A 23,548-nucleotide genomic window follows, 5' to 3' on the forward strand; every position below is an offset into this window, starting at 1 on the left:
TTAGATACTTTTTCATTCTGTTTTATTCCATATGTATGTGAATGTCATGTCATTTCGAATCTTTTTTATTCATTGTTAATACCGATCATATCACACTATTTTTTTATAACTCAAAACTGCATATTGATTGTATATATGACTAGTTCAAATTGCAAAACGTTCAGAGCTGGCATGAAAAATATTTTATATAATATCATTAAATGTGACCAAGATTATCTATTGTTGTTAATATTAAAAAAAATTCAACAAAAAAAAAGTGTTTTAACCCAAAAAATTTTTATTTTGTAAAAAGTAAATTGTCAAATTTAAAAAACAGAAATCTTAATTATTCATTATAATTTAATGTTTAGATCTCTTACAGTAAATAAAAATTGCTCTAAAGTATTTTATAGTGAATTAGTATCTTTTTCCGGCAATATTACGAGTTATCAGCAGTTATACCTCTAAGCTCATGCAGAATTGGAGTTAACCTTATTGCTAAATGTAAACATCTCCTATTTTCATCTTTTCTTTCACCCCTATTTTGAGTTAAACACATCCTGACGCATGTGCAAAAGCAAGAGGTTTCAGAGTTAGAGAATAAGCATTATTTATATTTAATTCAGATAACTGCTTTGAATGAAAACTTTTGTCTGCACTTACAAAAGTCAATAAACTTGAATAGTACAAAAAATTAGTGAAATGAAAAATTAATTCAAGTATAAAAAATATGACTTTTTTTATATGATATTTACTTAATCTTTTAAAATTTTTATTAAATGATGAAAAAAGGTTGGTTGAAATTAAATAATTTTCAAGGTTTCATAAAGCATTCTTTATCAGAACTTCATCAAAAATAAAGTAACTGAGAATTTAGAGCATTAAAATATAACAAATTTGAACTTATTATATGAAGAGCATTTCAAATTTTAGAGAGTGATTAAAATGATGTGGAAAGAGAAAAGGCATTTTCAATGAGTAATAACTGAATTTTTATTTTGTTTCTCTGATAAGAATAATGCAAATGCACAAATTACATTACTGCTTGTTCAAATATACTAGGTTTATTTGTTTATTTAAAAAATTAACTTGAATCATAACTTCAATTTTTCAAAACAATCTACCATTATTATTATTTTGTATAAGTCATATTAGAACCTTTTATTTTCTCCAAAATTAATTACATTTAAATTGATACCAGATTTCTAATTTTATTATTATTTTTTTTACAATCAATATGATTTTCTTTCCTTCATTATTTTCTGTTTTTCACAATCAACTACTTATTATACCTATAGTTTTTCATTGGCAACTTGCATACAAAATTAAAATCTAAAAAAAGTAATTTAGTGTATAAATGGTGGGGAAAAAAGTGTTCAACTTACACATTGATCAGGATAATTGGGCTATAATTTTTTTTTAATTTCCTTATGATAAATATGGAATTTCTAAAATTTTACCCTATTACAATTTTCATTTTTAAAAAATTCCTAAATAATTAATTCTGTTCCTAATAGTTTAAAAAAGATCTTATATATGAAAATGCCAATGTAAGATAAATGAATTAAAATTAATTATGTTCATATACAATACACATTCTTATTAAATAAATTATTGCACTATTTTTGAAAGCATATTTATTGCATCGTTTATAGAATGGTTATAATTATATTGCAAGTTAATTAAAAAAATAGGGATTGTTGCCAAGAATTTTGAAAATTCATCTACTTCATAGCTTTTTTAAAAACATTATTCAGCATAGAAAAAAAATAAAGACAATAGAAGAGAATTCACAATTAAACATAATTTTAAAATTTTAACACAATCACATTGCTGCAAAATAAGGTTTAAAACATAATTTTTTTACATAAAAGTCGTTTTTCCCTTTAAAAAATGAACTTTAGTATTTAAGCCAGAATTACAGAATTTTTTTTATACAAGCTGATGACTATATCACACTGTAAGAGAAATAAACAGTGGCAATGTTAAAGCATTGAAGCAGAGGAGTCAAAGTTCCACAGAAATTCCAAGCTAAAATGTCTATCATTTATCTATAGATGTTTTTCTGGTTTTTTCCTTCCCTTTCTAAGATAAACAACTGGCCCCAGCTCCTTTGCCCCAATGCAATATTAATTTACATACTAATATACATTATAAGCCCTTTCAATCGTCAGTTCTACATAAAGCATGAGCTACATATGATACATCACAGTAGAAAATACTTGTGATTAGGAACGGTAAAACTGATGATCACAATAGCACCTAACAGGTTGAAAGAAAAAAAAAAAAAAAGTGCACCCATAAACTGAGCACCAACGTAAGTTGTAAGGAATGTACTATTTTTAAGTGACTTAGGGGGGGGAAAAAAAAAGAAGAAAGAAAGAAACTAAAAAGAAAAAAAGAAAGGTAATTGAAAAAGAGAAGAACGTCTCTGAGAATTAAATACACTTATCACATTTTATAAAGTGGTTCTCTTTGAATTTCCCTTGGCAATTTTTTAAAGGTTACAATATACAATACCACAACCTCTACAGTATTTAATTTTATCACAATTTGCAACCTATAAGGCGTATTATGACAGAACTGTTTTTCTTGTGAGAAAAAGTTTCTGTACAGATCAATTGCATCAAATCCAACAGCACTCATTATAACAATCCAAAGAGTGTAAGAATTTGACACATTTCACTTTGCTACACAGTTTTTTTGTTTTTTCCAAAGATATACAAAAGTCTTCTGTACATCTTGCATTGGTCCAGCGAAAGCAACACATTTTCCCCCTTGCACGCATTCGTTCAAAAGACATGACACAGACATAAATTGTGGCACATTGTTCGTTCACATTTAAGGAATGGTTTTTTATATCTCATTGAAGCACTTTGTGTAAGCATACACCTAATATTTTAAGCATAATAAATTGAAGCACTTAATACTGATTGTAAAATAAGTTACAATTAATTTATCCTATAAACAATTCCAGAGCAGGCACTTGAAACACAAAATTTAAAAACTGGTTGGAATTACAGTTATTGGAGACAAGCATCTTTTGATGAGAAAAATACAAAAGAAATGGCAAATCTAAAAATATTTTAAAAAGACTTTAAAATATTCCTTAATTTTAAAAACTCATCTACTGAAATAAGTCACACTATACAGAAAATGGAATAAATTAGGAATTTCTAAAATTTCTTATACTCAAGCGAATATTCCATTGTCTTAATCTGTATGCAGCAAGTCTAATATTATATTTTAATTTCCATAATCCAATAAACTACTTTACAATCAATCAAATTCAATCAGTTACTATAGAACATACTATGCATAATGAATTTGTCTGGTAGTGCTGCACATAGTGACAGTTTATATAAGTACTTCTTAAATGATACAGAACAAATGACCAATCCAATTAAACACCTTAACAAATTTGAAATGAAATTAAGTAACAGTAAATATATATATATATGTATGTATGCATAAATATACATTTCACATTATTTATTCAATGTTGATAATGGATGCTAATTGTTAATGTTAAAAATAAAAAGGATGATTTTTTTTAATGACTAATACATATTAAATTAACTGTTTAAAAACATTCATGTCAAATATAGAGAAAAGCAGTTTTATGTACCTGCAAGCTTCAATTTTAGCAACAAAAAAAAATGTTACTGATAGAAAAAGAATATATATATATTTACACAAATTCCAAATTTTTCCTTACACCATTTTGAGTTTCATAAGGCTTTCCAAAGCAGGAAACTGTTAAGTAATAGAAATAGGCACGAAATGCAAATACAATAAATACTTATTTTCCAAGTTAACGTTTTTGTAGTTCTAAAACTGACCACAGTTGCAGGACTACCAAAATTTCTTCCAATACAATTAGTACACTAATACGGAAAATTTTATTGACTGTTATGAAGTAGGTTGTTGATTTTGAATATTCATTTGATGTTGCTGAGTGGTCTGTTGCGAAACTTGAGGAAGTGAGTTCATAGAAACTGTAGAAGGCTGATTTTGTTGCTGCTGTTGAAGAAGTTGCGACTGGTTAAGTTGTTCAAGAGTTTGTTGAGTTGCATTTGCTCTTAAGTAATTATTTTCATATTCGAGTTGCGATATCCTTTCCATCAATTCAGTAATTTTTTCTTTCAAAACATCCACTTCTTCTCTCACAGCAAACATTAAATGACTCTTCACCAAATCCTATTTTTTAAAAAAAGATAAATTATAAAAAAATATCAGGACAACAAAATTTTAAAAATCTACAAAAGAATAAAGAATACTTAGATTTTTATAATGCAAGTGTTTTGTTGAAAATCTGATAATTTCTAAAACAAAGGTTCATTTCTAAGAATACCTTTTCAAGTCTAATTGACTAATTCATGTCTAAGAACACCTTTTCATGTCTAATTCACTAACAACTTTCTAATATTCATTTAATCATCAATTTTTAAAAAAAAAAAATATCTTAAAATAATTTATAAATTGTAAATGGAACCTAACTCAATATTATATATCCTTTTAATTTTTCAATTTCAGTTAACAACAATTAATTGTGTTTCATAAAATACAGTACACCTTTAAAAGTAAATTAATGGGGAATTATTTGCAAGTGTCACTAATAAAAAGATACATCCAAAAATAAAAGGTAAGTAAAACAGTCTTAAAAAAAATAATATGTTTATATTCATACAAAACTTTATTATTAAATAAGAAAGTATTTAGTGAGAGCGTCAATTGATCAAAATATATATTTGGTCTAAATATCCTTCCTCTCAAAGCAATCAAATATAAAGAATGGTATTGGATAATCAACCACTCATTCACTTTATCCTGAATATACTGAATTATTCTGAAAGGACTCTAACACTATAGCAAAAATCTTAATTATATAACTAACAATATAAGATTTGTGCAAAAAAAGAAATAAGCACACTCGACAATTTGTAGCACAAGTTGATAGACTATCACAGATATATAATAAGATTAGTGCAGAAAAAGAAATAAACACACTCTTGACAATTTGTAGTACAAGTTGGTAGATTATCACAGATATGTACGTTCTGAGATAAAAAAATGGCTAAAAATAAGAAATCAATAAAAAATGTTTTTAAACAATTTTTATTTACAATAGGTGGCTTTATATATAATTATGATTTAATAACAGTAATTTCTGTATTCATAAGTTAGTTGGCTTACTTTTATGCACATACAAAAATGCCAGTTTTTCTTCTTTTTTTTAAGGAAGAGGGAGGCGGTGAGTTAAAAAAATCTTTTTAAAAATAGATTTGAAGGTGGTTTTTTTATAAGAATCTTTGAACATTACTGTACTGAAGGTTTTTTTATTTACTTTTTCCAACTTTTATTTCAAGCATGCACTTTTATGTGAATGCCAGATATCCCAATTTAAGCCGGGTTTTGTAAAATAAATATAAAATGCATTCAAAGTAAAATTATTAATTTTGGTCAATATGTATTTTAGTTTTCTGAATATTAAAAAGACCAAGTGCTAAAAATGCAACAAATCGAATGTGTTACATTCTCTCTACATATTATTGCCTTTCTTTATGCTGAATTTAATATAACATTATTAATAGATAATTACATCTGCATATAATATTTAAGCTTCTATATACATAAATTTATCTTTTAACTTTAATTTTAGAAGTATTTCATAACAACTAGTACTTGTGTATTAACTGCATGCCAGTGATTAAATGCTAAAAAAATCATGAAGATGTTAACACTTTGAACTCAAATGTCTTCTTTGAGTCACCATTCAAGACAATGCATCATTCTGACATTTTATTTTATTTTTTTAACTTTCATTTTTAAAATTTAATTAATTAAAATTTTAAGTCAAATTGTTAAAAAGCTGTCGATTTATTTTTCAAGGAAACTCAACTCAAAATAATTACATGCATTTATTTTTTGATGCAATAAACAGGTCCATGTATTAAGTAAATAATTATGCATCAAATTTCCAAGTGCAAAGAGTTCTGTTTATGTATTAAGTAAATAATAATGCATCAAATTTCCAAGTGCAACGAGTTAAATTAATCTGTTGACTATGCTTGTCTAATTTCAAGAAGTTTCATGTAGTTCAACCAAAAGTTTGCCAATGACATAAATACTGTATAGCCTCATTAAAAAAAAAAAAAATGTAAATACGCTTGGATTGAATATGCTTGGAAAGCCACATCTGAGGAATTTAAAACATCAGAAAAAAACTCGATGATCCAAATGTATTTCAATAAGCTATAAATCTTGATAATTCATCCTTACTTTTCCAAATGAGGCAAATACATATTATTAAGCTTATCAAATCAAATGTCCTCAAAAAATCTCAGAACCAATACACAAGCTTTATAATAATTGTATTTACATAATTCTTTAGGTAAGACAGAATACAGTCTAGCACAATTACTGTGAAACTTTTTTATGCAACATGAAAATGTAAATTATCTAGTATGGTCAGTTCATCTATTTTCAAAATGCATATTAACCCTGAATCCCAATAATTTTACAAAAAAACAAAGGAGGGAGTCGCATGGTCCTTATCCATTGTCAAATTTAAAAACAAAAAACTCATCCAGATTCTTTATTTTGAGTTTAATGATATACTAAAAAAAGAGTTATTAAAGTACGCTTATGGCTATATAACATTTTTACTATAACTGTCATAAACTTAATTTTTTTTTCAACAAGAATTCCATTAAAGACTTCTTAAGCCAATTATTCCATGAATTCCATTTATTGAAAAGGATTTTTTTTATGTAAAATTATGAGAAAAAAAATCGCATCAAAAGTATATTATCTTTTTTAAATTTTGATTGTTTTGACTATCAGATAATCTGGCGATGCAATTTTAACAACAAAAAACGATAATTCTCCCTAAATATTTTATAAGGGTAGTATGTCTTCTGGTCTTATGATCAACCTCATAAAGAGCAATAATTTTTGAAAATTTCTCTAAAGATTAATTATAATGCATACTGCATCCAAATAAACTTTCTTTACATTTGATTCCAATACAAAAATCTGCAGACAATATTACAAAATAAATTTTTTAAGATACTATCTTAAAAACTGCAATAATACTCCAGTCTCATCCAAAGATATACAAGGTACACCAAGTTAAGCAGATGTTTAGATCTCTGCAGGGAAAATTATTTGGCCAATTTACCCAAGCTTTGTATACAAGTTCCCTGTGAAATTTAGCTCATATTTTGGTCACTAAGGGAGGAAATGATGTTGCGACGGGCAATTTACAGATTTCTTAATATGCCAAACTACAATCATTAATATCAACAACAGAAAGATGCAATAACTTTTATTGTAATAACATAAAATCAACTATAAATTAGATAATAAGACTACAATAACTTTATTGTTATAACAATATAATGTTATTACAATAACTTTATTGTTATAACAATATAATGTTATTACAATAACTTTATTGTTATCACATATGTTATAACCACAGTTCAATATATCCCTATCTCTTTACTCTAGAAATCGCATTTGACAAAAAGAACCTACACCATTCATTGCACTAAGGTAGAATGCACATCACAAACCTCTTTATTTTAAGACAGCTAAGCTCAGAACATTAATTTTATAAATGCAGCTCTTTTAATATTTTCATGACTAAAAGTTATAAGGGTTTTGATCAGGTGAAATGTTGAAATTGACCAGCTCATTCTGCCATAAAAAAAAAAGTTATCATAATATTTAAAAAAATAATAATGTGCAAGGGTACGCCATTTTGCATGAAGATTATAATGGGTAAACAATTTCTTTATTGAAGTGATGGAGCGAGGAAGTTTCAGAGTACTACAGAACTTGTAATCGGCATTGAGACATGCTTTCTTCAAAGAAATAAGACAATGATAAAAGATGAGGTGACAACATGTTAACTTTCAACTTTGAAGCAAGCAATGGAATTTATTGATAAATGTAAGTATTTCTATCAAATCAAATAAATATGGCAGTTATATGTGTTTACAGTGCTATTCAAGTAAAAAATAAACCTCATCATTCCATAGTACCTGCAAATACTAATCATCATCTAATGTTATCTAAGCAATGAACATCAAATCAATGTTTTCCATACTTCATTATCATCAGAAAGCAACTCCCGAGTATGGTGTATTTTCAATGGATAAAACTTCAAGACATTTTTCATAACTCTTCACACTATTGTAGATGACATTTACAATTGCCATATCACAAGTGCCATATTACTACCATGTGCCTTCTTGATGCTCCCTACTTCACAATTGTAATTGCAATATTTCAACCTCCAGTCAAAATGGTTTAAGGCTTCATACAGATTTAACAATAAAGGCTCCAATCTTTTCAAAATGTGAGATCATTTTTCAAAGAATTGCATTTGTCATTGAGTTTAAATGTAGAAATTTTATCACTAAAATACTTTAAGGGAATAAAAATTGCTGTTTGCAATTAGTAATGTGCAATTTAGTAAAGTCAGTTTCATTACAAAGTCTTCATTCAGTGAAAAAAAGCACTTCATAACTCCTTCACAGATAGAGAATGTTATGCATGTTAAGAAATATGCAAATCCCTCATATCACAGCAGCATTTCCTCTCCTAGCATCCAAAATATTAACTGCGTTTTTTTTCTTTCTTTCTTCTTCAGAAATCAAAACTGATATTCAGGAGAGGATTTGTATGAAATTTGGATGAAGTTGGCCATGTAATTTTCCTAAGTTAAACAGGAGGTTTAAGTACCAGCTGTAGAGAACTGCATTGAGGCTATTCGGATACAGTACAGAACCAAGTGAACATTATTATATCATTCCAGATATGATATTACACTCTTCACTAATATAATATCATACCTGGAATATCACAGAATTTTCTCATTATCAAAGAAGTAAAAATTGTGAGAAGAAACTGGACAATGATTAAATGTGCCCAGTGAATACGAGATCAAAATACAACCCAAAGTCAAATTTTAAATGACTTTTAATACATACTTAATAAAAATCACAGAAAGCAGATATTGCCTATAAATTTAAAAGTTATATGCTGTAAGAAGTCAATAATCCCTGGAAATACCTTACAAATAATAAAAAATATTTCATTCATCTTATTATATTATACAGTCTACTTTTTCTACCTTATCAAAAAATCTTTAAAAGATTTTTTTTTTTAATTGCTACAATAAGCAGGATTCATTTTTGTGTGTGTCTTAAATATTGATTAAAATAAAGTACTATGCCCACAGTATTTTAAATCTACCTCTAAAAACCAAATTCCTCTTTTGGAAGATTTAACTAAATAAATTATATAAAATCATAATTGTTATCAAGAGGACTTTACATAATTCATATATAAAGATCACTGTTTTAAAATTACAAGAATTAGGATTAAAATTTTTTTAGGGCATATAATGGATATGAATAAAGTTTTCATTCATTCAGTTAGAAGCGTGTTACCAGGGCAAATGTAATTATTAAAATTCAGTAGTTTATGTTTTCCTTAATCACTAAGATTGATAATCATTTGATCACTCATTACATCTAGTCCAAAAATTTTTAAAGTATAAATTTCATGAAGAATAGATTCCTTTAACAAGGAGACTGTGCTTGTATAAATTGAGTCTTTCCATCAGGAAAATATTTATAAAATAGTAATTCTCCAATTATTTTTTATAGTGGCTAATAACAATTCATCTAGATTATCTAACTATTGATCCATTATAAAAAGTACAAACAGGTAGCTTGCTCCCTGATATTGTCTTTTACCATTTAAAGGAATTTTACTAATGGGATTTGATATTGTGTCTTCTTAAACTGATGTTACTCCTTTCCAATGCCCTAACCAATTTCTAGACTAAATTGCTTATAATCAAATTTTATTACTTCATTACTCAAACTAATATTTAATCTGCTTTTGTTTTAGATTATTCACATCTTAAAGGCAGCCAGTTAGATGACAATTTACTTTATGGATGAGAGGTTTAAATAAATCATTCATAACTGTTCAGGAAAATAATGCCTGACCCTACCTGCAGAAACAGGTCTTAATAAAAACAGTAAATTCTCTAATTACCTTTCATGGTGGCTAATGACAAGTTATCTAGCCGTTGATATGTTCCTGCTCAGCTGACTTAACAGCTTTCTTAAAAGAAAATCGGTTAAATCTTGAAAATTACTGGTTCACAATCAATGTACAATATATTCTTGAAAATCTCAATTCAATCCCCAACTCCTTCCTTTTATACTTGGATCATTTACATTATATTTGATTTGACTATTTTATAATTGAACACATTCTAATAATTCAAAACAAAAAGACCTAAAACTTATAAAATAATTTTAAAATGGAGACAAAAGAAAGTTAGCAAATTCCCAGCCACTCTTCTTCAATGTTTTATGATACCAACAAGATTTGCAAATAATAATGTGATAAATCCAAAATTGTTTCTACACTTGGCTAAATAATTAATTCTTTTATTACAATTACTTTATTAAAGGAACTAACTGATGTCGTTTAAAATGCAATAAGTATATAAAATATATTGAATTAAAATACTCGGCCATGAATCAAGTAATTTTATTTCCAAAATATAAGAATTCAAAAGACTAATTTCTACAACACATGCTTTTATGCTGATTATGAAATTTCTCTCAACTTTCAAACATTTCCAAAACAATTTATAAAATTTGATTTGCATAATTTTGCAACAGCAAATTTCATCAGACATCAAATACTGTTTTCTTTTATTAAAAAAAAAAAAACTGACAAGTCAAATCATAAAATAAACAAAATTTGGCAGTTTTTTTTTTTTATTTATATAAATATTCAGATTGCCAAGTAAAATTAAATATCTCACCAAAAGTTTTTTTTGAACTTTTGAAAAATTAATTATGTTTCTTCCTTAATAAAACAGTTATAGTAATACAATTTATCCCCTTAATTACAGAATATGGGTTAGTTCAGTAAGTTTCACGTTAGTATAAACTTTTTTTAAATAAAAATCTGATTACAAATTTGGTATAAAAAATATTATATTAAATTAATATGCAATTAATAAATAGATCTACAAAATTATCTTAAAAATAAAAATAGCTTTTCTTAAAAGTAAGTATGAAAGTAAGAAATGAAAACATACCATTGCCTGTTCTATTTTGTTATCAATAGCTACAGTACTGGTCCCACTAGGAACACTGAAAACACAAAATAAGCACATTTAAAAGAATAAGGATAAAAAGATGATACATGAAATTAATACTGAACATTAGTACAAAAAAATGCACCCAAAATTGTATATATACCGTTGATAAACTTTACGGTATTCAGAAGCCATTGCAAATACATGCATCTTCCAAGACTGTCCAAAGTCTACTGATAGGGAAGCTAGTAGAAGTGATTGTGCTTTTCATAAATTAGGACAGTTGTTTATTTGAAGTTAAGATTACAGTTGATTCAAAAGAAAGCTCATGAGTATAAAATGCAAATTGTATAGAATTTTTTTAATAACACAATAAATAATAAAAATTTTCATTATTAAATTTTTTTTTAATTATTTGTATTTTTGGCTAAATAAAGTTGAATAAGTATTAATAATTAAAGTTTTAGCTTACTTATTTACTTACAAAAATTAGAAAAGATTATTTTATACCAAAAATATACTAATTAGATAATTTCGTTAACATTAATTAACAGTAAAGCAATTTTTTTAATTCTTATATTGTAAAAATTATATTTTATACATACTGCATTTTAAGTCAGAAACAAAAAATTTTAAATATCAAGAGTAAATATTTATGAATTAAATGAAGTATCAGAATTTCATGGATATATACAAGGGCAGGTTTAATTTTATGGGTCTATGCAATGATTTATTTTAGATTAATTATTTTTATTTTAGAAACTGCATGGAAATCTGCAAATAATTTATTTGAATATATGACTTATCACTGAGCAGTATTCACATTTGCGCACAATTAACCAAGTGCTAGGTAATTATAAATACTTTAATACAATACTGAAAGTGATAGGAATCTAGACAATTATACATGACATATTGTAAATATTATCTTAGGTCTTTATAATTCATAGAATTTGTATTTTTTACAATTTTTTTTAGTAACGAGGTTTATGTATTTCTTTAACTGATCTGCTAGAGACCCCACCCCTAGTCCAGAAGTCTTAGATGCCTAAAAAAAAATCTGCTACTGGATATATGATGTTTTAGGGACTAAATACAATCTCTAGTTTTGCTCAAATACACAAATTTAAAAATATGGAAAATAACACTATTAGAATCTGAAAGCAAAGAAATGTGAAAAATCAATAGTAATAATAGACAACACTTGCATCATAAAACACCAGATTAAATATGCAACTTAGATGCAATTAAAAAAAATCCTACTGGTTGTGTTAAAACCTTTACATGATTAAAATTCTCCTATAATATCAAAGGATTTAATTTAAATAATATATATATTTTGGCTTCTATTTATTTTTGAAAACTGTAAAATTCTTCTGTTTAATTTTTTTACAACTATGAAATTGTTTTTTTATACATTTAAATATAAACAGAGAATTAATGTACCCACCAGTTTTTAGAATCACCTCCCCATAATTTAAAATGTGAAAGTCATAGTATTTTTCAATATCAATTAAGGAAATTATTATGCAATTATCTTATTTATACAAAAGATAAATTATATATGGCTGATTAGTTAATCATCTATCATAGGTTAAGAAAAATAACTAACTGCTGAAGAAAATTTAACAGCATGATATAAGACAGATAGCTCAACATGAGATCTTAGAGCTATAATATAAAATAATTATACAAGTAGTACTGTGATCAAAAAGTATCAAGAATGACAGCACAAAAAAAGTATCAATTCATTAGCCAAAAAGTCATTTCCTTCAAAGATACCTCCTTCGACCACAATGCACTTTTGCCAATGTACCCCCCCCCCAATCATCAAAATAGGCCTTAAATTCATTTTGTAAAAACCCCACTACAGTTGTAATACATTTTCTTTTATATCATTAATAGACTCAAATCATAATCATGAAGAGCTAATTTCAACCAAGGAAAAAGAAAAAGTTGCCATATCAGGTAGAATGGAGATCTGACTTTCTTTGTTGAAAATTCACAAATAATAATGACACTATGAAAAAATGCATTATTGTTCTGCAAAACCCATGAGTTATTTCCCCAAAGTTTGTTGCTTTCTACATAGAAATTCTTTAATATTATATTTAATAGTTAAATGATAATCAATAAATATTTTTTTTATTTGATTGATGTTGATGATAAGACAATGAGGACAGTCTTACAGAGCATGATTCATCTACAACAGATTTTTTAACTTCTTTAAACATTTTATTACACTCACATATGTCATATAATGACTGTCCCCCCCCCCCCCCCCGATAAGCAGTTGCATTTAAAAGCTTTTTGTAACTTTTCAAATATAGTTGTTGCAGGAAATGTTTTGTATGAACAAACAAATTTTAAAGTTTTACAAATAAGTATATCAGCTATTATGAAAATTGACGAAGTTAAAATTTGTATACCATTAAAAACAAACTTAATTTCAGATGATAAAATGGAATAAATTCCAAAATGTAGCCATATGTTTATAAAAGTTGTAAAAATGTTTGAACAAGTTTTGGAGCCCATATCTACATTTTAGATGAAACATTCTAGAGAGTTTTTTTTATCACAGTAATATATATATTTGTAACTATATTTTAGCTTAAATTTTCAAGATATTAAAGAATCTTTCATATACTATATTTATTCACTATCATCAAATTTTTCTTACATTGAGTTTTTTAAATGGAATTTATAAAAATATTTTATGTATTTAAAAATTTTACATGGTAAGATTAAACCATATATAAAGAAAAATATATATAGGAGAAAAAGTTTTAGAACATTAATAATATGATTCTGATAAGTAACATTACCCATCATCATTAAATTAACTTTAACTTTAAACTTTAGTATTAACTTTAAACTTTAACATTAACTTAAACTTTTAACATTAAACTTTAGTATTAACTCTATATACAGGTAAAAAGAAAAAGAAAATTAATCATCAAACAATATAAAATTTCTCATAAACTGATATTTTTCAAACTAAAAATAAAATTATTTAGTTTCATGATTTTAATAAATTTGATTAATAGATAAATTAACAATATTTATCAACATCATTATCTTTGAATTCTTCACATTTCATTTCAATACATACTACAGTCATTTAAATTCCAATTTTTGTACTCTTTCTTTGAAAAGCTTTTTAATGCATTTGAAACTGTAATTAAAACTATTATAGCTACTTACATATTAATAATATGCCATTAGCAAACTTTAGTATTCAGCCAATGGCGAATTTAATCAAATTTAGTTAAGAGAGAACCTATTAATCCACAAAGCATGCTGTAAGTGCCCTTTTATAATGTTACTCGAATAAAGAGAAAAGGATACTTTTTCATGATTTATTTAATAAAGCAACCAAAATTTTTTTAAGTTAAGAAAATTCTCCATAATTTATAATTTTATATTTGATGAATTATTTTGATTAAAATTAGAGTTTCTATATAATTTTCAAATATCTTTCTATAAAGCTGAATCTTGAATACATGCTTCAAACTTTAATATTTTTCTAAGAATCTAATGGAGATTTATTATAAATATGATGCTGAGAATTAAAAGATATCTACTATTTATTTTATTGTGAATTTACTCTTTAAGGCAAATCAAACTTATATAATACTAACTGTTGGTTAATAGTTGTGTTTTACTTATTTATGATGACATTCTGTCTGATATTTGTCAAGAAAATGTATTTAAAGCACAAGAATATTTCATTTCCATACTCACTCAAGTTAAATTGCAAAACTTTTTAAACAAAATTTATAAACAATGGACATATTTTTCATATTTCTCATGTAACCATTTAATAATAAAATGAAATTTTCCAATAATTTTCTTTTCACAGCACCAAAATCGAAATTTATTGCCCATAGGCGAATTGCAATCAATATTAGGAGAGAGCAATAGTGCAAGGGAATATTTTTCCTTTAAAATCTAAAATTGACCATTATCAGTGCTCATGTCCTAAACAGGGAATATTCATGCATTGATAATCCAAAAGATTAAAACACATTTTAAAAGAATTTAGCTCGCTTTATAAACAAATATAATTATTGGAGAAATTATTTGAATCCTTTCTTTTTTTAAATTTCTATGTTCTTTCCATATTTATTTTTCATGCCTTATACACTATTATGTTTTTCATTTTCCAGTCCTTGTGTATTTATATTATTTGCACATATATTATTTCAGACTATAAATTTTTGATAGTTAAATATATAAAGAATTTAAAACTGACATAAAAGGATCAGTAAAATTTCATAGTACAATATAAAATATTAAATTTTAATATTCAATACTTTTGTTACTGACTGTACTTCAATACTATTTAACTGTCCTATATAAACTGTCTAATTCTAATGTGATTTTTTTAAAAACATGATTAAAAAGAATTCACCAAAACATGCTCCAAAAGAATTCAAACTTGTAGATTATTTATCAGTAAATGTTTTCTCTTTTTAAAAAATTCTTCCAATAGAAACCGATGTATATGTGTATATTTGAACAAAAAGTGTTGAATTATTTTCCAAATTTCAATGAAACAGATTTTTGCTGCAAAATCAATACATACATTCCATTTTTTTTAAAAAAAGGAAAAAATTAATATGTATATTCTAAATAAAAATATTTTCAATAGTATTCATATATTTAAACCATTTCAATGTATAATGGAATTATCATGTGCATGTACACATATTTTCTAATGTAAGAAACAAATGAATATTTTTTTAAAGCTGGATAAATCAATAGAATTTTTCTTCTAACTTCAAAACAGAAATGCATAGTACTGATACAATATAGAAATTTCAGTGATGTATATATTATAGCATAACATTTTTGTTGTAATAATCCAATAAATTGAATACAAGGTTAAATTTACAGAACAAATTAATAAAAAACCACATTTTTTTAAACTCAAAGTTTGCAATTATTTTCATTTAACAAAATAATTTGAAATTTTCTTTTTTTTACCAAAATTTGTACAGTATTATTAAGATATAAATAGAGAATTCAAAAACCACAAAATCTTAATTTATTTGAAGTAAAACAAAATCAATCAAATTTAAATTATGTATGATAATTTTTATGGTGATACATGAATGAGGAAAGCACAATTTTTCTGTTCAGATTCCAAAACACAAGTTACACATTAAAGTATTTTTCTTCATTTGATGTTTAAAATTAAAAAATAATAATAAATATATAAAAGATTAATCTAAGAATAAGAAGCTTTTAAATATATTAAGTAGATAATTATAAAGAACAAATTAAAATGGAGAATTAATGCAGAATTATCGTAATACATTGAAATTTTTAGGGTATAGATTTTAAACAAGAAATTGCTGTTCCAAATTATTTCAATACAGAATAATAATCTATTTAAATCAATTTTTTTTTTTGAAAAATTTAGTAAATTGTGATGTAAAAATCAGATGCATCATTTTTCATTACAATTTCATGAATTGCATTTACTTATTTATATATATAGTATAATCTACCTTAAATATCTGAATAAATATTTAAACTTCATGATTAAATAGATTGCATTATTATCTATCTTAACTAGGGGAAAAGAAAAAAAAAATCTCTACCATTAGGTTTCATGTTATTTATTCTCATACAGAGTGCTTAAATAAATATACTTAATTTCATTTACCCATTTCCCATTCAACACTCAGGATTAAATTTTTTAAAAAAAGTGCATATCATAATTTAAAATTCAAACAAATTAAGATCGAGATGGAAGGTTAAATTTTATATATTTTCATTGGAGTAAAATAAGAAAATACTTTTTAAGTAAAGACTATGCAATGAAAACATGCATACCTTTCAGATTCTTCACCATTAATATCATTTTTTACTGCTGGAATTTCAGCCAAAACTTCTTGAGAAACTTGTAAATTTGTAGACGGAGGAGTTCTCACTTCCTTTGCTTCTATATGATTTTGAATTATTTGACTAGGAACAACTGCCTCTGGATTTTTGATACTAATTGGTGAAACCTCTGGAATGTTTGCAGAAGACGATACTTGGGTAGCAGGAATGGAAGTTTGTGCCACGCTTACTACTGGAATTTGAGACTGTTTGGAAACAGACTGATTAACTGATACTTCACCTATTTGAGGTGTGGAAGAAATTTCATTTGGAGCCTTTATAGAAGTTTCAGAAATGCTTTGAGGAGGAGTAACAGTTACAGTCTGTTTCTGCACATTTTGTTGCATGAGAGATTGAGATTCTGGAGTCATTTGTGATTGAGAATGAACTGCAGGATAATTTGGTAAATTTTTCACATTTGAATCTCCAACAGCAACTTGTTGAACAGTAACACTTCCTGGATCTTTTGTAATATTTTGAGATTGTGGTAAAGTGTGTACGCTTGCAGGAGTTTGAAGGGGCAATTGAGGATTTTGAGAAGGAATGCCTTGCATTCCTTGAGTAGTTTGACAAGATATAGGTTGCTGATTCTCATTTATAGATGAAGGAGCAGCATTTTGAGTTGAATAATGAGTACTTGGAATACTCTGTTGTTGCATAGCAGAAGGTACATTTTGTTGCTGTAAATTAGATACAATATTCGGTTGTTGCTGTTGCAAGTTAGATGCGATATTCTGTTGCTGTAAATTAGATACTATATTCTGTTGTAAATTAGGCGCAATATTCTGTTGTTGCTGTTGCAAATTAGGTGCAATATTCTGTTGTTGCTGTTGCAAATTAGGTGCAATATTCTGTTGTTGCTGTTGTAAATTAGATGTAGTATTTTGAGACTGCTGCATGCTAGCAGGAACATGAGAATGTTGTAAATTTCCCATTTGTTGTAAATTAGTAGTTACATTTTGCGATTGCTGAATATTTGTTGAAATATTTTGAGATTGCTGCATACCTGCAACGTTTTGAACTTGCTGCATACTAGTTGAAACATTCTGGGCTTGATGCATATTCATAGTAACATTCTGAGATTGCTGTCTACTTGCTGAACTACATGGTGGTTGCTGCATAACATTTTGTGTTTGCTGAGTATTACAGGCAACATTTTGAGATTGCTGTAAATTAGTTGAAATATTCTGGGATTGCTGTACATAAGCAGTCGTACTTTGTGACTGTGGCAAGCTGGCAGCTATGTTCTGCGATTGTTGAGGACTGACATTTTGAGGTTGAGACAATTTAGACGTACTGTGTTGCTGGTGAAGTGTTCGATCACCAGATGCAATAGATTGTGCTGATTCTTGAGGCTTTACTTCTCTTTCCAATGGTTGTAAAACTCTTGAATGCATACCTGTAATAAGTGGATACTGGCCATTATTAAGGGGAAGAAATATTCCATACATTGGTTGTTGATTCCGATCAGAACCAGCAGCTACTGACACACTATCCGACATTTCACTGGGTGAAATTTCGTATATATGTGCAATTTTATCAGCAGGTATATTATCTGATAAAGAACCTATTAACTGAACATTAGCACTAACAGCTGTTTCTACAATTTCAACTTTAGCTTCTGTTACAGGAGCAGGTGGATCCATAAAATCCATACACACCCAACGGCCTCTCTTAAACGGTTCACTACGTACAATTTTTACAACTCTAAACCTGTGCTGCCATTGATCTGGAAGGGCAGGAGGTTTCACACAGTCAGTCTGAGTATTCTCACATGGCAAATTAGATTTTACAATTTTGGAAGCTTCGGATGGAAATTTAGCAACATTATCATTTTGTTTATCTTGTTTGACTGGCAGTTCTTTTTTACATTTAACAGGAATGGATGGAGCATGAGATGACGTTTCATCGTTGTTGGTGTTGTTAGTGTCTTCCGACAACTGGTCATTGTCAACATCGGTGGTTCTTGAACAATCCAAAATATCTGAACTTGCATCTTCCGTGTGACTCTCATCTAAATCATCAGCACTATCCTCACCACCATCAGTACTTAAACGCGATCCTTTTACGGTAACACTAGTAATTTGAAAAGAAGTTTGTTTTCTTTTTAATGTCGAAGGTTCACTAACTGCAGCATGATGTGTAGGGTGTGTATCTGGATGCACAGTTCCCGATGTATGTGGAACAATATTTGGAGCACTATTTTTCCGATTATTGTTGCTAAGATTACCATCATCAATTAACGTCTTGTCACTCTCAGCCATGATAGAAATGCACTTTACGTAAAGTATGCAATTTGTACACTTCACTTTACAGTGGAATTCTACCAGTGCTCTTAGATTCACAAAGAAAATATAATAATTATCGTGATGCAACATATGTAGTTGATCATAATGAGATCACACAATTAAAATTTATTTAATCAGCAAAAGAAATGCCGGCTCAATTAGAGCATCAACAAACACAATCACCGATTTTCAGCTCGAAAATGGCGACCATGTGTGAAGCCCAATTTCTGTCTAATACGCAACTCCATTACGACAGGAAGCCAGTTGACAGCCGACAAATAAATGCGATGCTAGATGTCACTACCGTTCCTCAAACGAGCAATCTTCTTGACATTTTCTTCTAATTTACTTTCACAAGTAATCAGTATAATGAGCCTCAAAATCTTTTCAGGATTCATTTATGGCAGTTATAAATTATATCAACACAAATCTGAAAAATAGTTTTATTTTTAAGCATTTTTGGGATGGCAATATCGCATTTATTACAAAAATTCTGAATTTATTTTAAATAGAAAACGAAACCTATTCATTCACAAAATGTTTCAAATTATAATATATTATATTGTTCAGAAAATAATGCAATAAGTTAAAAGTCTTAGTAAATTCCAGATTTCGGAAATATCAGAAAACATTGCATGGAACCACCAGGAACAAATTTTGCCAATAGAAAAGATTTCCTGAACTATAGTTATTAATAATTAAAATAATGAGTATTTTTTATTTGTTTTCTCATTGAATATATAGAAAATTAATTTAAAAGACTTCTGTTTCTCTATCAAAAATTTTTGCAGAGCTGATCAATACCGTAATTTTGTCCATAAAGAGGCCGAATAGCATAGTGGCTAGTAAAAAGAAATGTATAGTTTTAAAAACGGAGCAAAAATATTGCAAAATCAATTATTTAAATGATTCGAATTTTTTTTAAACGGATTTCGAAGAAGCAGAAAATGGCAAAAATATAAAAATTTCAGATCTTTAATTCATCAGGAAGTGGCTGAAAATTGATTGCAACTCTATCAGTTCAAAATATCCTCTAATATATATATATAACATATAAAGTTTTAAATCCTCTTTATTTATCTGTTTTAATGTTTGAATCTTATATAATTTCACAATCTGTAGCGAATTCGAACGATATTTAGTGCGCATGCTTTTTAGTACCTAAAAATTATACTGCTCTATTAAAAAAGTTTCTATAACTTTCGAAAGGGATTAAAATCAGGGTTACAGAATTTCACATTTTCACTATAATTTCTAATCAAATCACCTCTGAAAATTATTTATATAACATCTTAAAATTTAAAAAATCAGTTTTTCAGTGACATAAATTTTATTTCTGCACAACCATTTCTCTAAATTTAAGCCATTTCTCAGAATGAATTTGAACACAATTTATAATAATGCTCTTTCCCCTTTTAAAATATTAAGCTTATTCTATTGTTAAATAACATCTATCTCAAACGCTTTTACCAATATTGAAATTATTCTTTTTACACGTTTGACTTTAGCTTTTGTTACATAGTGCTGTTTTTTTTTTTTGTTGTTGTTGTTGTTGTTGTTGTTTATTTTTTTTAAAATTTGAGTTGAATTTATTTTACGCAGTTTCTGTTGATAAGCACGTGCAGCAATACTGTTCTCTATTCCAATTATTTGATACTAGCCGCCTTTGGCAACCAACCGGTTCGCCAGTCTTAATGATCGTTAAAATTTTAATAATTAAATATTTTATGTAACTCCTATTTTAATAGCTCCTTCATCAAAATATTTTAAAGCTTCAAATTTTGATAGTCATATAATTCAGTCATAATATTACAAGGGCCTTCAGCCATAACGTAATATGTATCTCTCTAATTTTCTGTTAGCTCCAGTAGAATTCATGTTTTAAATTAAAGTGGAAATGGTTAAATTGCAATTAATATAAGAACATTTTTTACTGAAACGAAGCATTTTTTTAATATGAGAACTGAAAACAGAGTCGCAGAATATTTAAACCTTATGGTCACTAAAGAATATCTTTCTTAATTTATGTAATATCTCAAGAAGTGTTCTACAAAATTTTCTCAGATTCATCATGGACAAATCAATTAATTGACACTGTTTGGTTTTAAATGCATGAAACTCTAAGAAAATAAACAGAATCGCTACGTAACGTAAATGCGTGAATTTTCTGCGCCAGTTGGGGTAACGCTACGCAGATTAGAAATTTTAAATTTCCTTTATTCTGTTTTATTTTAATTCAAAAGTACTTCAGAATGAACCTGAAAGATCGCTTAATTAACAATGTTTAATTTTAAATGCATCAAACACTAAGAAAATAAACCGAATCGTTTGAAATATTTGGCCAAAAATATGTTAAGCCTATCCTCTTTAGCGTGGGAAATAAACCTGAAGCCTTACTCATTTGGCGGTGGGGAAAATGAAAAGATTTTTTGACGAGATAGTTAGTTTTTAATTAATAATTAAAATTCTAATTAAAAATTTTAAAAAAAGGGATCCCAGGTGCACATTCCCGACCTCTAAGGTATACATGTACCAAATTTGATAGCTGTATGTCAAATGACCTGGCCTGTAGAGCGCCAACACACACACACACACATTGAGCTTTATATAAGTGTAGATAAGTACATTATTTCTTTAATTATTTGATATAATTTCTCTCAGTGCCTTTAAAATTTTTATACGCTCATTTTATAAAATTCTTAAATGCATCTGAATGTAAATAATAAAATCTACACCGACAAAAATATTTCCATGATCTCTACTAATAATAAAAAGTAACTCAATTACTCAGTCGATACGAAATATTAGCGTATCAACGCTCTATAGACTAGACCGTTTGACCTACAGCTAACAAATTTGGTGCATAGATAATTTGGAGAGTGAGAATGTACAACTCGATGAAATTTTTTTTTCCATTTTAATTATAATTCTATTTAATTGAAAATCAAGCTGAAATTTGGAGTTTCTCCATAATAACTTTCAAAAATATTCATTTTACACTGTTTCAAAATTTTAAAAATTTCTCTTTAATGATACAAATTTAATAATAATGCAAATTTTTTTCTGAGTTTTGTCACGTTTTTGAATTTTAAATATATATATATATATTCAAAAGGATCGATATTTATATAAAACACTAACGACTGTGGTACAAAAATCGCTATTATTTTACTTACTAGCTACCTTGGCCGATCGTCGGGGTTCATGCTTGCTAAAATTTTCAATCAAATATTTTATATAACTTAGTCCTTTAACAAAAATCTTTTTAAGCTTCAAATTTTATAATAATAAAACCATTATAGAAGTCTTAGGCCGTTCTGTTCACTGTACTATGTATCTCTCTGATTTCTGTCAACTCTAATAAAGTTTGAATAATTTTAAATTAAAATAGAAGTGATTAAACAGTTAATACAATGCTTAATTTTACAATGTTAATTTTTGGCTGAAACCAAACATATTTTCTTAAAAATACTAGTACAAAAATCAAAATCTTTCAGCATTGAAGTCTTAAGCACACTACAGAATAATTTCCGTAATTTACGCAATATATCCAAGAATTATTCAATAAAAATTTATTTTTAGTTTTACTTTCAAAACGATTTAAATGACGTAAATTATAATATTTTATTTTTTCGGAAAATAATAAATATACTTCAAAAAATTATGAAGTTATTAAATTTTATACAGTTTTTTAGACCTAAAGATTTACCTTCTGCAAAATATTCTTAACACTCCATCTTTTAAACTAAAAAAAAAAAAAAAATCTATCTTTTTATGGTCAAATCGGATCGAATGATGAACTTTTAAATATTGCAATTTTAAAACAATGAGCATTTTCATAATCTTAGGCCAATCAACTTTGGGAAATCTCTGGACGTTGATTGGCCTATCTTCTTTGAAACGATTGATTGAGGGATTGGTCTAAAATCAAGCGTTTTTATAAGAAAATAATATTCAAAATTTCATAGTCAACTCCGTTTTAATCACAATAGAATGGACCTTTCATTTATTTAAAAGTCTTCGCCTTTGGCGACCAGATGGTTCACTGGGAATATTGGTTATATTTAATTTTCTCTAAATCGTGCGCATACAAATTCATATCTATGATTCCTCCAAGTTGTTAGATATTAATGCCGTGTTATTTTAATTGTATTTTACATATGCTCAGTTTATTGTGTTCATGAAACTTTCTAATGGAGATAGATCAGTTCTATGACATTATAGCTTGGTTAGAAACGTAAATTTC

At 27.1% G+C, this 23,548-nt stretch overlaps 1 protein-coding gene across 1 annotated transcript; it reads right to left on the reverse strand.

Annotated features, from left to right (window-relative positions):
* Positions 1-1,010: 1,010 nt before the first annotated feature.
* On the reverse strand, positions 1,011-19,714 carry LOC129968705 (protein bunched, class 2/F/G isoform-like). Its single transcript, XM_056082874.1, has 3 exons — positions 16,967-19,714; positions 11,123-11,177; positions 1,011-4,179 (listed from the first exon to the last, which is right to left on the reverse strand). Exons 1-3 carry the CDS (start codon positions 19,390-19,392, stop codon positions 3,892-3,894), a joined length of 2,769 nt encoding a protein of 922 aa, XP_055938849.1. The 5' UTR covers positions 19,393-19,714; the 3' UTR covers positions 1,011-3,891.
* Between the last annotated feature and the right edge of the window lie 3,834 nt (positions 19,715-23,548).

The sequence above is a fragment of the Argiope bruennichi genome, chromosome 5 (genome assembly GCF_947563725.1).
Source record: "Argiope bruennichi chromosome 5, qqArgBrue1.1, whole genome shotgun sequence".
In the NCBI taxonomy this organism is placed as follows: domain Eukaryota; kingdom Metazoa; phylum Arthropoda; class Arachnida; order Araneae; family Araneidae; genus Argiope; species Argiope bruennichi.